The sequence below is a fragment of the Podarcis raffonei genome, chromosome 7 (assembly GCF_027172205.1).
Source record: "Podarcis raffonei isolate rPodRaf1 chromosome 7, rPodRaf1.pri, whole genome shotgun sequence".
Taxonomy (NCBI): Eukaryota; Metazoa; Chordata; class Lepidosauria; order Squamata; family Lacertidae; genus Podarcis; species Podarcis raffonei.
In genome coordinates this window covers 48,432,272-48,451,102 of record NC_070608.1, presented here as the reverse complement: position 1 = coordinate 48,451,102, position 18,831 = coordinate 48,432,272, and the positions used below count along the sequence as shown (strand labels likewise).

Here is an 18,831-nt window from a genome sequence, read left to right as displayed (position 1 = left end):
CACTGCTGAATCAGGAAATAGCATCCGTTTCTCTCCATCAGGTCAGGTTTTTGTGCTATGTTGATTCGAAAAAAATCAGATCTTGTCACAAAATCGATTACATTTGTGGCATTATCAGCTGATTTTTGTCAACACATATCATCCTAAATATGTTTTTAAGAGGAAAAAAATGTTTTCCCAACAACATATATTGATTACCTGATAGAAACATCGATTACTGTAAACTGAATAGTGGGCATTGATAAAGGTAGGTACAAGTAAATTGCATGTTGCTTCACCTTTTTTCAAACTTCAGGGCTTGAACTTCTGTTTCTTGGAACTCCTGGAATGCTCAGCAGCAGGGAGGTCTCTCTTCAGAGTCCAACAGTAGTCAGCCATCATGACTGCGTCCCAGCGACCCTGATACGTGGTCTCCATCTCTTTCATGTCCTGACGGAATCTCTCACCCTGCTCGTCACTCATTGAACCCAGGTTCTCAGGAAACCGGTCCATATGTGAAAATAGGTAGTGCATCTTGACGCTCATGTTGCAGCCCAGGTTTCCGAAGGCAGTCAGCATGTTGTTGACAACTTCTGCGTAGTTTCTGCCCTTATTGTTGCCAAGAAAGTTCTTCACTACCAGAACAAATGCCTTCCATGCTTCCAGTTCCACTTTGTTCATTGAGTTTCCAAACTCTGGATCTCTGATGAGCTGACGGATCTGAGGACCGTCAAAGATGCCAGCTTTCAACTTCTCCATGGTCCATCCTGGAAAAGCCTGGCACAAGTAAATGAAGCAGTCACCATCCTTGTCCAGAGCCTTGGTGAACTGCTTGATTAAGCTGAGCTTGATGTGCAGCGGTGGGAAGAGTATTCTGTCTCTGTCCACCAGAGGGTCGTTGATGACGTTCCTTTCTCTGCAAGGCACCAATTCCTCCCACACAGGCCAGTCCTTCTTCGTGTAATGCTGAGCACGGTCCCTACTATCCCACATGCACAGAAAACATGGGTACTTGGTGAAGCCAGACTGTTGTCCCAACAAAAAGTTCACCATCTTCAGGTCAACACAAATAAACCACTTATGCTGATCATAACCAATTTTCTCCAGCACATACTTCACCGCTTCATAGTTCTCCTTCAGTGTACTCGAGTGAGCCAGGGGTATAGAGGCAAACTGGTTGCCGTTGTGTAGCAGAACACATTTCAGTGATCGCTTGCTGCTGTCAATGAACAGTCTCCAATCTTTGGGTTCGTACTGTGGCACTCCAAACTTGAGCAGAAGCTGCGCAATATCTGCACAGCACACCAAGTTTTTCTCTTCCGAGAAAAAATGGAGGTACTCTTGATGCCTGTTGCGGAAGAAGCTGATGCGAGCACTGTCAGAGAGGAGGTTTTCTTCCTTCAATCTGGATGCCAACAGTTCGGCATGGAGTTTCCTATACACTTCGTGGGGCGGCTGCCCCATTAACTTAGTTTTGATCCCCCAACTTTATGCTTTGCCGCACCAATTTATGGAAGATTTCAAGGTTTTATGACTTCAAACTGATCCCTTTTCCACATAATCACCCAGAACTATCGGACCTGAATACTTCTTGTCATTAAAATAATCATTTCCAATCAAAACAATTATTCAACATGGCATTTTACCCCCACCATCTTCTAAAATGCTCCACACAAGCATACATGTGAACAAAAACGTAAAAAAACAACATGTGGCCATAGCTCAAAAACTTGACTTGATTGAGCAAAACCAATGTGATTTTTGGATTCAGCGCATCATCTGAAAAAACGCAGACAACAAATTTGTTGTTGACCAGTGATTAAGCTCTAACTTAAAATTTTGGAAATGTACAGCGTTTCTTTTCCTTTAAATTTTTTTGGGGGCCCCAAGAGAGTGGGACTCTAAGCTATAGCTTGTTTAGCTTATACGTAAATCCAGCACTGCCTCTACCATAGGAGTTGGAATGATGGCTCAGAAAGTTTATGAACTAGCTCCATGTCCTGTAAAGGGATTCACCATGAACTCATCTTTTTGGCCACATATGCCTACATCAAACTGGAGATCACTGATGGACCAGTGCTGATGGAGCAAGCTCTAAGTATTTAAGCCATTTCAAAATTCGGTTCATCAGAAAAACATCTGCAAAAAGCAACCATTCTCTCTGTTGCGGGGTACGGCTGTTAGGTGAATAGATCTGTGACTAGTGCTCAAGTTAAGAAAATAATTCAGATTGCTGCTTAGGGCTGTGGCAGCTCTGCAGGAAAGACAACAGTTAAAACTCGATTTTTACTTTGAAGGTGGCAGCCGCAAATTGCTATGAATACACAAAGATCAGGAACTGCTGAGTAAAAAGGTGCCACTGTAACTCTTCATTATGGAGAAGTACTTTTAAGATGTTAGATTCACTTAAATACCCTTTCCCCCTATTCCGTATAGTTTAAAATTACCTCTCCCCATAAAGGATTTACAGCAAGTTAGCAAGATGTACAGAATGTACTCACTTTGGTAAGAGCAGAACACTGTGCTTCTAACGTTAAAAACTGGCCCCTTGCTGAAGTGTCCTTTTAGCAGTCTCCCTTTTAGCTGCTGCATTAGAGCACAAAAACACTCCCCCATCATCGTTTCTCCAGTCCCCATGCAGTTTTCCAAAGCCCTGAAGTTTAATTCACCACAAAGACTTAATAAGGTTTAGACTCTTAATACAATTAGTAATGTAGCTCACAAATTAACCAACCCATTAGCACTCCAAAGAAACAATTCCAGAGAAACTCTAGCTAACATGGGGATTAAGAATGACTTCTTATGAAGTGAAAGATTGAAAGCTATTACATATTGCTGCATGTAATGTATATGAATATCATTTATTATACAGAAGAGCCTGACACACCATTCTGGCGTTACTTGATTTTCCATAAAATGATGAGAAAACCTAATGCTTACTGTATAGAAACTGGCAGCTCTCATGGCCATCTAATAAAAAGCAATGTCCAACATACATATTGTGCTAACATAACTTTCAAATAAAATTGTAATATGCCTTATTTATTTTTTTAAATGCTAAGGTAAAATACCAACACGTAGTCTAACGGCACTGAATTAAATCAAAATGTTGTTAAATATGATAAACTGTGTTATATATGTGTGTGTGTGTGTGTGTGTGTGTGTCTGTGTGTGTGTGCGCGCGCGCGCACACCATATCACTACTTTAACAATTACTAATGACAGGCATTCAGTTTCCAGCAGAGTTTTAGATTTTTCACTAGCTGCAATCTGAAGGTGTTATTCAGGGCTGTCTTATCCATTAGGCTTAGTGGTGCCCCCACCAGGGCGCCTGCCCATCAGTGGGAATCTGGGACCAAGATTTGGCATCCGGGAACAGCTGTGCACTGCTCGTGTTCGGGGTGAGTGAGTGAGGCGCTGCCGCTGAGGCAGCCAGCTCCAGGCCTTGCTCTGCCACCACCCATCTTCTGTCACGCTTGCAGGGGGCGTGTTACTGCCCCCTGCATCAAGGGAGTCCTGGGCCCGTGTCATGCCACCCCAGCAGCCAATCTGGTGGGCAGGCGGTGTGGTTTGCCGTGTTTAAACAGCAGCAGGCCCACCAGTTCCTCCCTCCTCTTTGCCAGCTGCTTCCTCTGCACTCGGATCCTGATCCTTCTGTGACCCGTTCATGGTGCATCCAGCCCACTGCTGCCTGGAGCCGGATGCACGGCTTGCATTCTCCTCTCTGCTGTTCTCTCTGGTGTGTTGCGATGCAGCTGCTTTGAGTGACAAGGAGGCTGAGCCGGTGAGGAGCCTGTCTGTGTCAGAAAATCGCCCGGTGCTTCACCTTCTGACACGCTGCTGCTGGCTTCTTGATTCCAAGCAGCAAGGGCACAGCACCTCTACACACACACTCTTCAGCGCTCCTCCACCGACCACCCCTCAGCACTTCTTCAAATGCGCACTCCACAGCCTGCCAGCCAGAGCCTGGCGTTATGAAAATGTTATAAATCGCATTAAGACCCAGAATATGTATCTGCAACAAACTGTCCTGGGAGCTTACTGGGATGTAGAGCATCATTTAGTTCAATCTCTTGAGACCAAGTATAGCCTCTTCAAGTATTCTCGCCAGTGCCACATCCACATTTGGGCAAGGTACTGAGTGTGGGTCACCTCCCTGAGTGCATCTAACTCCTCCAACTCCTCCTCGCTGTTGTCACCACAGCCCATTCCCTCGCCCTCCACTTTTGAACCCTGTCTGCACTTAGGTTTCGGGAAGGGATCCCAGCTGACCACTTCCGTGAGGAGATCCAGGCAGCGTCCTGAGGGGCAGGAAGGTTGCGCTCTGCACTGACATGCCTCAGCTACATCACATTTGGAATACTGCAGCAAGCTCTAAGTTTGGCTGCCTTTGAAAAGTGCTATTACAGAATAGTGGGTTAAACCACAGAGCCTAGGGGTTGCAGATCAGAAGGTCGGCGGTTCAAATCCCCGCCATAGGGTGAGCTCCTGTTGCTTGGTCCCTGCTCCTGCCAACCTAGCAGTTCGAAAGCACATCAAAGTGCAAGTAGATAAATAGGTATCACTCCAGTGGGAAGGTAAACGGCGTTTCCGTGCGCTGCTCTGGTTCCCCAGAAGCGGCTTAGTCATGCTGGCCACATGACCCGGAAGCTGTATGCCGGCTCCCTTGGCCAATAAAGCGAGATGAGCGCTGCAACCCCAGAGTCAGCCACAACTGGACCTAATGGTCAGGGGTCCCTTTACCTTTACCTAAGAAGGCGGCAATCTGAGCTGTAGCTATTTCTCTGTCTCGTTGCTCAGATTCAGAGGGGGCGGCAGCTAGTGACAGCAAGGAGCAGCATGGGGGAACAGAGCAGCAGGGTGGAAGGACTGGGAATGGGGGCCCTGCTGGGTTGCAGGCCCTAGCAGATGTCTAACCATGCCAGCCCCAGTATCAACCCCAAGGCCCCTCCAAAAACATTATTTTTAGAAATTTCTATTTTGCTCCCTAGTTTTGTACTGCGTTCAACTTTCATTCATTCACTTTCAAATTGTTGAACCTATAAACAGGAGGGTGAACACAAGCAGCTGCAGTTTAACCCTGTGGTGGTGCCCCACATGATACACCTCCTTTCCTACTTGAATTCTCCACTTCTTATGTTACAGACCAATGTGGGCTGTGATTCAGGTACTGTATGAATCAGGCCTCAGAGTTGACACTGATCCAAAAGTTACCACCAGCTATCATGCAAAGGTTTTCAAGCCATTATCTACTCATGCTGTGGTACTTTCTTCTTGCCTTCAAACTCTCCTGGGAAGATGTCACGACTAGATCAAAAGTCTTACTAGAATCCACCTCGTCAACTGCATTTCTCTTCCTAAAAACAAATTAAAGAAACCCTGTTTGTCTGGCATAATTGTCATGACAGCTGACTGCTTTTTAAAAAAATCACTCAATTTTCCTCAGTGTGGCTTAGTCATTGTTTTAATATCGGTTCTATACTTACTTTCCATGTACAGAAGGCAAGCAGATATTCTTTAAAAAAAGAGAAGAGGCTTGCTGCTTTCTTGAAGCAAGCTATGATTAAATATAATTTCTTCAGACTCAGAAACTACAAGTACATAACCCTTTCTCCTTTCATAACCATCTGGTTTTCAATGTTATTTTTGTAGTGCTTAGGCAACACAAATACCGTATTCTGAACGTTCTACAGCTTCAACTCCAATGCCACACAGCAATACTAAAATGCAAAATACTGCCATGAGAATTGAATGGCATTTTTGTAGACTTCTAGTTCCGTTTAAAGCTGAAAGCAGTGTTCTAGGCGCATTTTGCGACAAAGAATTTCATTAGCGCAAGCAGTTTCTGAGCTCTGGGCTCAGTACTGCGCCTAAGATTTCAGATTAAAACTGCAGAGTGGAAGGAAAGGAGGAACTTTTTCTGGCTCCCCACTTTCAACTACCCTCTGAAGACTGGAGAAGAGACCCTCTTAAGAATATTAGGGGGTGGGCAGGGGAAGAACTAGACCATATGAAAAATGAACATAATATTTTAGTTGCAGTTCATTCATTTTCGGCTTTGTATTCTTGTTATTTAAAAAGTGTACCTAGACATTCCGTTATTGCGCCCATAACCTAGGTTTAAGGTGCCATTTAGCTCCTAGCTTTCATATCTCAGTTTCTAACACTGGCTGAAAGGGTTTCTAATGCTTAAAACTCTGCTCTTAAATTATTTCCATCTGCATCTTGGGCTCTTCTTAATATAGACACACTGCAGTTTATCACTGAGCAAAGCAAAACATAATCTAGGTAAATTTATTTCCCTTACAGATACAATATCAAGATAATATTATGGGTAGCAATCTTTCAGCTGAAAAATACATATTGTGGTCTTGCATAACAGCTATTCGTATCCTCCCATGCCTGCTGCCTGCTGTTGCTGTCAAATTCACACTGTGACCACATCCATTTTAGGCCAATCAAAAATAATCTGAAAAGTGCTAGGTGATACCTGTTCATATTTACAGGATTGTAGCCAGAATGGGGCCAGTGAGTGCACTGCCCACATGGAGTTCCATGCCTTTTATTTTATTTTTAAAAAACAGTCCTTTGTGACACCAAAACATTTTTCATTTTAGGAGGGAAAGCTTGCTTTAAGCAAAGAAACATGTTTAGCTAAACAAAGAAACCTATGCTGCTTTAAAGCTCCAAATTCTACCCATTTGATGCACCTAAGATTTTCCGGGCTCAGGTTAGCACTTTAAACATTACTACTGCATGGACCTTGTTTAAGTAACCCTGGAATATATTGCCTTCTAGGACATTCTGCAGGGCATGGAAATTAAATGGAGTAAGGATGTCGCCACTTCAAGATTATTCTGCTTTAACCCCTGGTTAAACACTGGGGTCAAATATATCCCAAATTAATAAAACTTCTACAACACCATGTTTCCTATAACTCTGTAGGTTAAGTATTCCACAACTATGATAAAGTTATAATTTTCATATGGCGCTTCATGGCATATCAGTTACCGTATTTTTCCGTGTATAAGACGCCCCCGTGTATAAGACGCCCCCTATTTTTGGGGATTCAAAAATAAGAAAATGGGTCGATATTGCCCAGAATTCTTGAGCTTTTTTTGAGGGCGGGGTTGCCAAAAATCACTCACCCGCCTGAACAACACTTCCTATCGCACACGACGCAAAAGCCACCAAACGTCTGACCGTGCGCCGCCAGCAGCCACCTATCACTCACCCAATTGCCGATGCAACAGCCAATAAAAAAAAGCCCTTGCCGCAGCCAACAATCACCCGCTCCCAGCAATCTACAGCTCCCAGCAGTAACCAATCCCCCGTCCCCACAATGCACTATCCATGTATAAGACGAGCCCAATTTTCCAACACTACTTTAACGTAGAAAACCCTTGTCTTATGCACGAAAAGTATGGTATATCCTTACAACTTTTGGGATCAATTTCTGCCCTATCTGATCATACAAAAAATTGAAAATTGAAAATCTGTGCACATCAGGATCCAAGGATCAAAGTGACCCTGCAAAAAGCTGCTTTAAAACAAACAAACGTACCCTTGATGTCCATTAATGCTTAGACCAGAACCTGTTATTTCAATTTCTTGTTTATTTCTTAACCACCTTTCACCATAAGGTCCCAGGGTGCGTTATACATATAATATCATATATCATTATTTTTAAAAAAATTCTTGATTTTATTACAGTGGTACCTCTGGTTACGAACTTAATTCGTTCCGTAGGTCCATTCTTAAGCTGAAACTGTTCTTATCCTGAGACGTGCTTTCGCTAATGGGGCCTCCCTCTGCACACAATTTCCGTTCGATCTCAGAGCAAAGTTTGCAACCAGGAGCAGCTACTTCCGGGTTAGCAGAGTTCGTAACCCGAAGCATTTGTAACCAGAGGTACCACTGTACATTTATAGACCATCTTTATCTTCCATGGAGCTCAAGGTGGTTTATATGGTTCTCCTCTTCCACAATTAATCCACACAGCAACCCTGTGAGGTAGGTTAGGCCAAGAGATGGTGATTGCCAAGGTCACCCAGTAAGCTTTATGACTGTGTGGGGATCCAACCCTTGGTCTCCCAGGTCAGACACCAACACTCTAACTATTACGCCACACAATTATAAAACAAGTAAAACCTTTCCAAACAGACAGAACATATTCTTGAGAAAATGACTCTCCACCACTAGTTTCATAATAGACAAATTCTCTCACTTTTCTTAAAATCACTGCAAACAGGTTCAATGGTCAATAATATCGCACAGGCTTCCAAAATCCCTTCGCAAATATCATTTTTTTAATCCAGTTAGAATCTTCTTCATGACCCAACAAAGCTTCTTTTTCCTATCATTGCTATTTGCAGAGATCATGTTGAACAATACATAACTAATTCGGTTTTTGGAGTCATTTTGACCCCAGCTGCATCAGCAAGTATTTGCAAGCAACAAAGGATTGTAACGGGGGAGAAAGAACCAGGAGCAATTGTCACCATTTGAAGTTAGCTCCAAAAATAGCCAGCTGATTGCCACCATATTGGAGCAGGTTTAGAAAAGGGGGACTGATGGTTTTTTGTTTAAATTTCACCTCAATTTAGCAGTTGTCAGTGATCTGATTTGCACGTAACACTAAAGCTACAAATGCACAAAGCAAGAGCAGCTGGAAAACAAGTCAAGCTTTGTAGAAACAGGCCATGGTTTGTTTGCTCATCTACGCAGTGACTCATGATTTGTTGAGCAAACCACTGTTAAAACAAATCATGACACAGTGTTATGTGCAAACACAACCAATCAATTCTTGCCCACCTGTAAACCAGCATTCTCAGTAAGATTTCTAACAGTCTATTTCTTAAAAATTCAGATTGTAGTGTCAGTTTTGGAAACAAGGTAGAGGTTAGCTGTTATTAATACATGCTCTTTCCCTCTATATATGCACAGAGCATACTCTAAAAGCAGCTCATCCTATTTAAACTACCTCAGCACTGCTTCTACGTTGTCCAGGATATGACAAGTCTGATGGGAGACAGACTAAGGCTACAAGGGCCACTAGAAAAGCCTTTTAAGAGTTGTTAATAAATTATTATCATCACAATGCTTTTCTTTTTCTTTTAACAGTATCTACTAAAATGGCAGATGCCTTCAGATGCAGAGCAGGTTTCTCTTGTCTCCTACCTGTTCCTTCTGCACAGTGGTGCAGAACTGAAGAAAACAGGAGCCCTGACCATATAACAACTCATTAACAAGGAAGCAAATGGTAAAAATATGAGAATCCATGCAGACTGGGGATACAGTAGAGCAGCACTCATAAGTTAAACCATTAAGGAAATAAAAGCCTCCTGTGGAGCTATACAGAACCTGACAACAAGCAGGGAATGAGTATTTAACAGCTTTATTAGAAGTGCGCATGCATTGTCATAGTAAATTACATTTAATCCCAGTCACATTACAGCAGTGCACAACAGTTTGGGCTGAGCATTTTAAATGACACTCACTGTATATACAAGAATCTACAATGTGTTATAGATTTCTGCCAAATCAGCTTAGAGGTTCTATTTACAATCAAGTGGTATATAAATTTAGTTTAAAATAAATAAAAAAAACCAAGTGAGATTACCAGACTATAAGCGTGGAGTGGAGTGGCCAGAATTCTGTAAGGCCTGCTCCCTGCCTTGAAGGCCTTTTTCCACCTGGCCTGGAAAGGCAGAGCCCAGACTGACTCCAGCTACAAAAGATTAGACTGCTGAACAGACTCTTTCTTTGTGGAGTTTTTTGTTGGGACTGTTGTAGCTATTGTTCTTTGTATCTTTATTTTAGAACTTGTGATTTATGTGCAAATTGTTTGGTTTGGTTTGGTTGTGTATTTTTAAACGTTTATGCTTTATGACTACTTTGTTATGTTGTAGTTATGTATTTTTTTCATGTTGTAAGCAGCCTTGAGCATGGTTTGAACTGTGGGAAGGGGGCATATAAATAAAATTATGTTTGTTATGTATGTAGTAAGTTTGTTAAACCATAGTTTACAGTTGCAAGTGAACTCAATACCAACCTATGGCTGCTTTCACCAGCTCCAGTATTTTTTTCCAGTCGTTACCACAGTTAACTAGTGTCTAGTGTTGGGATCACCATTTTTTTCCAGCTCATGGGCACATATGGAATTTTCAAAAAGAATTCTGACACTACCCAAAAAATGCTGCAAATGGGGGATTTCCTCCAAGGAGGAGGTGTGACACAACTCTTAGCAAAGAGCAATGGGAATAGTGGGACGGGGGAATTCTACAGCCTTTATGGGCACTGAAGAGAGTTTATATGGATGTCATTGGAGGGATAGGCTATTGGAAATACCAGATCTAGGATGTATATCCACTTTTAAATGATTTCATTAGCAGAGCAAGCTCCTCCCACCTCAGACATCCAGCTGTGAGACCCTTTGTTTCTGAGTAGTGGAAGAAGAAACCAGGCAGGTGAGAAGGGTGCGTATGGCATATTGGTGTTACGATTTGCTGATATGCTAGGCATAGTTGTTCATGTAAAAACAGAACATCACATTCTCAATTATATGAGCTCTTTCTATATTATTTCTGTATTCAGCCATATGTCTGAATCTTAGCAGAGTGCACACAAGGCTACAGCCGCAAGCCTCAAAAAGTCACAGCACCACCTCAGCAGTGCTAAGGCCCACCTTAACTACAATGTTCAACTAGGACCCACATAAAGATGTTCAGGGGGGAAAACATAGAAACTCTGTGTCAGGTCAATTGCTATCTAGATAACTATTCTGGGTAGCTAGCTAAATACAGTTGTGAAAACTCTTATATCCATCCCCTGCTTTACTTAGCATCTAGTATGGAAGGGTATGTTGTCAGACAACAGGTTGCATTTCCATCATGGCTAGCAGCTCATTCGGCCTATCCTCCATAACTGTATTTAATCCTTTTTCAGATTAAAGACACACCATGATCATCTATGAATATACTGCATTAAGAAGCATTTCTTGCTCCCTTTCTTATTTATTGAAAACAAATAAGACGTTTCTATTCTGCCCACAACACATAGGTTACTAAGATCATCTCAATTCCATCCCTATAAAATGGCAATTCCTACAAGCCCTTAAAATCCCACTCACCATCACTCTTTGGAATTCCTTGTTAACACCACTGGACAGGACTCAGTCTACAACATCATCGCTTAATTGGCAAAATGTTATTGTGGTTGTAATGACTTTGGCTAGTTTTTTGTTCAATCCCCTTTGGCTAGCTACTCTTTCCTTTCACCACATTCCGAATACTCCCTTAGTCCCAAATTGCTGCTACATTCTCCAACACATACAAAATCTACAAGTTTCAGAACACAGTGCAACAACCAAAAAGTTCAATTCCTAGCAAATTTAAAAGTAAACACTATTGCAGCTAAATTCTAAAAATGTATTTTAGGTGTACCAAAGAACTGTTTGTACCCAGAGGAATTCTTTAATTCTTTTTTTTCCTTGGAAAATGAAACTTCTCATTGTGCTGAAGAAATGTGAGTCAAAGCACATCTAGTTCATGAGACTCCTAGACTTAATATTTCACCCACAGATGATCCCAAGACAATTGTAGTCCAAATTTCAGTAGCTTTACCCTCATAGAGAGTGATTTTAAGCAAAGTACATTTTGCCAAAGTTATATTGAATATTATAGTTTCATGTTTGTTTGAACAAACATACTAAAACATGCACACAGTGTAATTTTACAGTACTTCTTCAGCAAATGTGTACAATTGTTTCTGTAAGTTCAGTTCCCTGTTAAAGCCACTAGCAAAGTAAAGGACTAAAAATATAAACAGCAAGCAAATGTATTATTACACAGACTTGGATGGATCCTGATCTTTCAGGAGTTTACTTTCCTTCAAAAAGGTATGTAACTTACGTTAGATCAAACTTTCAAATCATTCCAAATGCCTTAAATACCGTACTTCTTTGTGCCTCAAACTCAGAATGTGCCAAGTTCAGCATACAATCATGGCTTATGAACGTGGATTTAGAGATGCAGCTACACCTAGTGATCAGCAGTAGATCACAGCAAACAAAACTCGGTAGCTGAATGACTTCATGCCTTTAAAATAAAAACCAGAACACTAACAAAAGTCCAAGTGAGAGAGCTGAAAACAAAATGTATAGGTAACACAAACCACCAAGAATTAAAATGTGGTGGTGTTTATATGTTTATTTGCTTGTTTATCTAGTAAACTTTGCCAGAACAGGTTCTCCAAACTAACAATGAATAAAATTGAACACACTGGGAAAACTGAATTGCTAGAAGAATAATTTATTTTGCACACTCATTTGTTCACCAAAACAAATAAAGTCATCATTAAGTGCTATTAACTTAAAATAAAAGAGAGCCAGAATTCAGAGGACAACTTTATGCTTGCCCAAGAACTTGTGCATACCACATCTTATGTGGGACTGTAACTTTTTAAATATTTTGAACAGGAAACTCCATTGCCACTTTGGAACGCATCCCTCAGCTACTACATAAAGTAGTTTGCCACGTAGCATTGCGCTGTTATTTGAGAAACTAAAGTTCAAAGTTACCATAGGTGTGTGGGAACTAGATGTATGGTACTTTGAATCCTAGGGCACGGGTGTTTTTTAAAATGGCTGCAATGTATCCTAATTACCAAACAACTACAAAACCTACAGAACAGTATTTGTAGAAAATTCTTAGTATGAAACTAATGAATTGTCCTGCTGCATCGGTTAAATCCAAAGCACACTGGATTTGTGTCAAGACCGCCACTGAATGCAACAGCTTTTGAAAAGAATTGCAGAGATGGCTTTTCTAGAAGGTCAGCCTAGTTTGGCTAGTTTGTTAATTTACCTCACTTCACTCCCAATGGGAAAGTCAGCTGCACACACATCACAAATGACTGGAACATTTTCTCAGCTGAAGAACACAGAGAAATCAGACACTAAATGTTCCCTCCCTCAGCCATTGCTACATAACTCTGGTGGGGTGGAGGGTTTGGGATTTGGGGGTTTTTTGTTTTAAAGGAAAAGAAAAGCATTTTATGACTATACTGCAAATCCAGTCTCTACAATTGTCAATCCAACAGATTACATCTGCATTAAATACTTTTCTTTTTAAAAAAATACACATACACTGTAATTTTTCTGGAAGAGTCTGATAACTAAACGTGAGACCAAAGATGCATTATACGAGTTTCTTCAGCGTAATTACATCCTTGTAATATGCTGTAGGGTATACTTTTCTCCTCTATATTATCATAATAACAGTGCCATTTTAATCAGTGACTGAACAGAAAACTTTAATTTTTTAATAAGTAACACAAGACAAGTCAGAGATGGTTTCAGCACGAAAATCATCATATAAGAAAAGAGACAGACAAGAAACAGTATAAAGAAAACACGAAGAGCGCTGTGAAGAGCACTGGGTCCCCGGTATCTACTGCCTGGGGCAGTGCGAGCAGTTCCTGTAGCTAGATTAAACCCAGGGTGATCCAATGTCTGGTGTGATCAGTTCTGACATCCTCCATCGTCCATTAGGGATGGGAGTAGGCGGAATCTAAATGTAGGCTCATCTCGCCTGTCTAATACGTGGCTGGCTCAGTCAAACTATCCCTTGGAAGGGCATGCATATACACATATGCCTTTATGTGCAGAGTGATCTTTGGGATTGGGATCTACCCACATAAATTCAAGGAATTTCACCAGATACACAAAACAAACAGAGGTAAGCACACACACAGTGATGCTCAACCCCCTACAACCACTAACCTGGACTTTCATGTGCTGAAGTTTACACATTCAGCTGTGAGACATCAAACGTACATTATTAGCCAAATGCACAGAAATCAAGTGGCATATATGAATGAATAGCTCTTATGCAGGCAGTTATTCTCTGCGCAGAATGGGGACTGGAGACAAATAAGTTGGCCCAATTCTCTCAGCATACCAGTTCCACCCTCCCCCTGCAACGCCTGATGTCCATGCAGCAGGTGGACATTGCATTTGTATAGAGATCTACATGCCTGAAGTCTAATGTGCAAAGTCACAATCCGTATGCTCCATGTTTGAGCTCTGCATGTGCTGTTTGTGTGGTCATGTATGCAGCTCTATCAAAACGTTCAACACCCCAGTGCGCTGTAGTGAGAATGACACACTAAAGTTCGGGTTTATATGGAAAATTCCAATTATATTCCCATGCCCAGAAAGTAACCATAAGACTTGCGAACCAGCCTTTATTTCTCTCGTCTGCAATTTTGCACCCACAACAAGGTCTTTGTCTCACACTATTGTGTTTAAAAACACAGGACTGCAAAATAGACTTCAGAATGTTTGTAAACAACACTGCACTGAATTAACAAATTATGAACCAGTTAAGAATATATGTACTTTAATGAAAAACTGATTAATAGACACAGTTTTGCTTTGACTGCATCTATGTAAGGACGCTCCCAATATATTTAATATTGGCACTAGAACTAACTTTTAAATTCTAATATAGCATTTAAAATATGTAATTTTATAAAGGAGCAATTTCTTTGCTGTCTTGGTCACTTTCTTGTCCCCCCCCCCCACTCTCAAATGAATACATATTGTAAGAAAATGAAGTTGTACAGGTGGGCTGTAAAAGTTAATAGTTTTCCCAATACTTTTTATATCACATCATTTCCTTTACATAATGCTATATGTTACAAGAAGCCCATAAAGGCATTACTGACAGCAGATATAAGCATTCTAAGTTCAGGTGCTGTGCCAGCAAACACAATAAAACTTCATGAAAATCCAAAGTTAAAATATTAGGTTGAAATCCTAACCGTTGTGAATACTTGGTTTTAGGTTTGCAGTATTAGCTGGTATACAAGTTTTCTGCCACCACTTTATACAAGAAATAGCTGTATAGGTTAACAATAGGCCTCTCTGGGACAATATTATGTTATAAACAAAAAGCACCAACTTTCTGCAGGCTTTTTGAATATGTAACTGCTTCAAAAAAATAAGGCGGTTATAAAAATGCATATTTTTCAAATTCCATTACACCTCTATTGATCTTCCATTGCAATTGATATGAACTCATACACATACACTTTTCATTTTATACAAAACATAAAATTTAAGATTATGCTGTTACTGACATCTCTTGTATCCTATTTCTATTTGAACAAAAGCATTTTCAAAAATCGTTTGTTTTGCCTGGCACTGACAAAATAAATAAATCTAAAATCAAAGCTAGTAAAAAAGTAGCTTTCTGTATATTTAAACGTTGTCTACAACCATGTTTCAATTGAAAGCATTAAATGTGTTGAAATTAAATATACAGGCAAAACCTATTAACTATGTGGAGATTCCAGGCACACTTACAGTGCATTCCTATGCAGGTTTATTCAGAAGTAAGCTGAACTGTGTTCAATAGAGCTTGCTGCCAATCAAGTGAGTATGGGACTAGTGTTGAAGTCTACTGCTGTAAAGGGATTTACTTTTACAGTATATGCTTAGGATGAGGACACAAGCCTCAGAACAATCATTAGTTTTTACAAAATGACATGATCTTAGACAAGAATCACAACATTTTTGATACAATCCAAGAAACAATTGCTTTTTCAACTATAAACTATCATTACTGTTTATTATCTTTGGGGAATTTGTACACCTAAGGTGTATATTTACAATTTCAAACTTGTAAGAATGTCACAGGAAAACTCAATGCTTTTTGTTAACAGTTAACTTCTCATCCCAACAATGTCTTGAAAACAACAGCAAACCCAACAGCAATATAAATATTGACTGTAACTTTTGCTCTTGCTGATTTCCTAATGATTACTTCCTAAGAAAGACTCTCCAGTGGGGACTGGCCGAACGTAACACTGAAAAACTTTTGATACATGCAGATTCAGTATATAGCAAGGATAGGGAAACCTGTGGCCCACCAGGTGTTATAGGGAATCCCATTAGCCCTAGTCAGCATGGCCAGTGGTTAGGATGGTAGCCCAGGAGTGTCTAGAAGGCTATAGGTTCTCCATCTCTGGTGTACAGTACTGCATTAAAAAATAATAAGAAAAGCTCATCTGTTCTCTTGACATCTTTCAATAATTTCTGCAGTTGCCCATACTCTATGCTCCAAATAATAGTGCTGTCTGTAGTACCTACCGTTACACATATAGACATTTACCCACATAGGCACAACAGGCTTTTTGGCATACAACTTTCCAATACTTATACATGAAAACTGGTCTGAAACTTATTGACTGGAACAGGAAACTGGTTTTTCTTTTTTGCAACCCAGTGGTAACTTTGGTAGGCTAATAGAAGCATCAAGTATTACAGAATTGGTGTTGAGATAGTATTGTTTCTAAGCAAGGCAAGCACACACTTCTGCGCATGCAGCCCCACATAAAATGCTCATTTCTTCCAATATTTTGACAAGTTGTGCTGCAAATTATGCAGTTAAGCTGAGGTATGGCTTTATCCCAATAAAGTGAGAGCTAACTGCGAGTTAAGTTTCATGATTCACAGCTCAGCTACAAATAGCCTCATTGAAACCAGAGAAGGGATGGTGGAGAGTTTTTCTTCAGAATTATATTTCATACCAGGGGAAACCTCTGGAACGCCTCTCTCGCAATGAACCTTCTGACTTATCTAGAAATGTAGAAGGGAACTTTTGAGAAAACACAGGCTGCTTTTATACACACAGCGTCCCTGGAACATTCCTTTAAACCAGAATGTGTTTACAGAAGCCATGAAGAGCGGATTTCTTAAAATCCAAAACTTAAGTTACACAAGGGTGCTGTACACAAGCACTACTTAATGCACGAAACACCAAGTACCCTGCAGCCAAGGCAACAACCAGAGTCCTACTTCTCCTCCTGATCAAAGCACGTAGAAGAACATGGAGCCCAGATGTCTTCAATTTCTGTCATAGGTTTCTAGAGTTCATATGAAAAACAAACAAAATGAGCCCAAGTTACTCATCCCATCCAACTCTGTGGAACTAACTGTTTCGTAATCCAGCTACAGACCAAAATTAGAGGGTTGTATGCCTCACACGCACCATTAAAACATGTTACGCACACTGGAGGGTATCCAGAGGAGGAGAGCCCAAGCAGTGAGGATGCTGAGGCAGTAAATGCCTGCCAGGTAGAATTAAAAAGTTACTCTTTGATTATCACTTCGCTGCTACAAAGTGGGGAGAAATGAAGGAATCACAGCACAGGGCACTGCTTCGTCCAAAGCTTGACACAACTTGACCAGCATTGGAAAACACTTCTTCACAACAACTACTCTTCAAAGCTCGGGACCCCTGCGTCCCCCTGCCACACCTGGACGCCAGACCAAAGGGGCTGTCAGTCACACAGCACTCAAGGCACAAAGGTCGCCTCCGCCCCAGAGCAGTCCAGCGAAGACTTGCACTACACAAACTGGGTGGCTAGTCGGACTGGAGAGAGGGGTCCGCGCAAGGTATGCTGGGCAGCTTTCTCTTGCCCAACTTCTCTCGCCACCCGGCACGAGAGACCGTGGGCTCCACGAGCTCGGCTCAGAAAGCGGCCAGCAGCCCGCCCGCCTCGCCTAGACGGAGCGTCCCTGGCTGGGAAGGGAGAGAAGTCCGGACATTTGCAATTGCTGGCCGGGAGCAGCCAACTTGCAGAAAGTTGTTTGGGGTTGGATTTAAAGCAACGGCCCTTCACACACACACATATATATATTTAAAGTGTAATGGTGTGTTTTTTTCAGAATTGCGATTTCCCGCCTCCCTTTCGAGGGAGGGAGCTCGTCGAGTCGTGCCAGACTCCGCAGCCGCCTCGCTCCGCGTCTTGCACTTTTGCACCCGGCAGCCAAACTAACGGGATCCCTCCCTCGGCGCCTGGAACTTCCCCTTCTCCCTTCCAAGCGTCTCTCTCTCTCTCCCCTTCCTCCTCAAATCCACTCAGCAGCTCCAAGGGTCACACCCGCCAAGATGGAAAAAAAAATACCTCCCCATTCCCCAAGGCAGCCCGTCCCGCTTCACCTTTCTCCACAAAAAGCTCCTTAAGGAGTCAGCAGTCGCCCAGAGTTCATTATTATGATTCTGAAAAGGACTCCGCGGGGTTTGCCTTACCTGTGAACGTCTCGGCTGCCGCTGCCAGCAAAAGTCCAGCCAAAGTCAGGAGGCAAGTTTCAACTTTCCCCATATTTCCTCGAGACAGACCCCCCTCCGGCCCTCCCCGGTCCTGGGGGGTTGGGGAGGCTGGCGCGGGCGCCCTCCGTGGCCCTTTCCTCGCGGGGTCCGCCGGCCTGAGAGGGGGCTCCGAAAAGCAGCAGCAGCAGCGTCGCGTCCCCGTCAGCAGCGCCCTCCCGGCCCCCGGGAAACTCCCGCCAGCCCGCGCGCTCCCTGTTGCGCCGCTCCAGCCCCGCAGCCGCCCAGCCGCGAGCGCCGCGCCGTCTTCGCGAGGAACTCTCTCCTCGCTCCAGTCCCCGCACTGACTCGCGCTCCCCCCGGCAGCCAGGCAGGCAGGCAGGCGCTGAGCAGGCAGCCGAGAGCCAGCCAGCAGCCAAGTCACGCCCAGCCGCCGACGAGGCCGCCTTTCTCCCGCTAGAGGGCGAGTGGCGCCAAAAGCGGAACCCCCGCCAGGCAGGCTGGCTGGCTGCTCGCTCGCTCGCTCCGAGGACCTCGCCGCCGCCGCCGCCGCCGCCGCCGCGTTTGCTCTGGTGGGAGGGAGAAGCTAACGGGACAGGCGCGCTAAGTGGCTGTTGCTGCTGCTGCTGCGGACCCGAAAGTCTTTTTGAAATGCCCGCACGAAGGTAGGCTCCTTGAGAAGAGCGGAATAGCGCCGGACGGAAACGGAGGAACCAAAACTGTGAGGGAAATG

At 42.6% G+C, this 18,831-nt stretch overlaps 1 protein-coding gene across 12 annotated transcripts in view; it reads right to left on the bottom strand.

Moving 5' to 3' along the window:
• Positions 1–18,489, bottom strand: part of PTPRM (protein tyrosine phosphatase receptor type M) — a 408,835-nt gene extending 390,346 nt beyond the window's left edge. For 3 of the 12 annotated variants that reach the window (XM_053396504.1, XM_053396507.1, XM_053396510.1), the window contains exon 1: positions 18,081–18,487. In XM_053396504.1, coding sequence (XP_053252479.1) covers positions 18,081–18,153 — 73 coding nt within the window. In that variant the 5' untranslated portion in view covers positions 18,154–18,487. Of the gene's footprint in view, positions 1–18,080 lie in introns of all 12 variants that reach the window. The other 9 variants (XM_053396509.1, XM_053396515.1, XM_053396512.1 and 6 more) reach the window with 6 other exon arrangements.
• Positions 18,490–18,831: the final 342 nt, after the last annotated feature.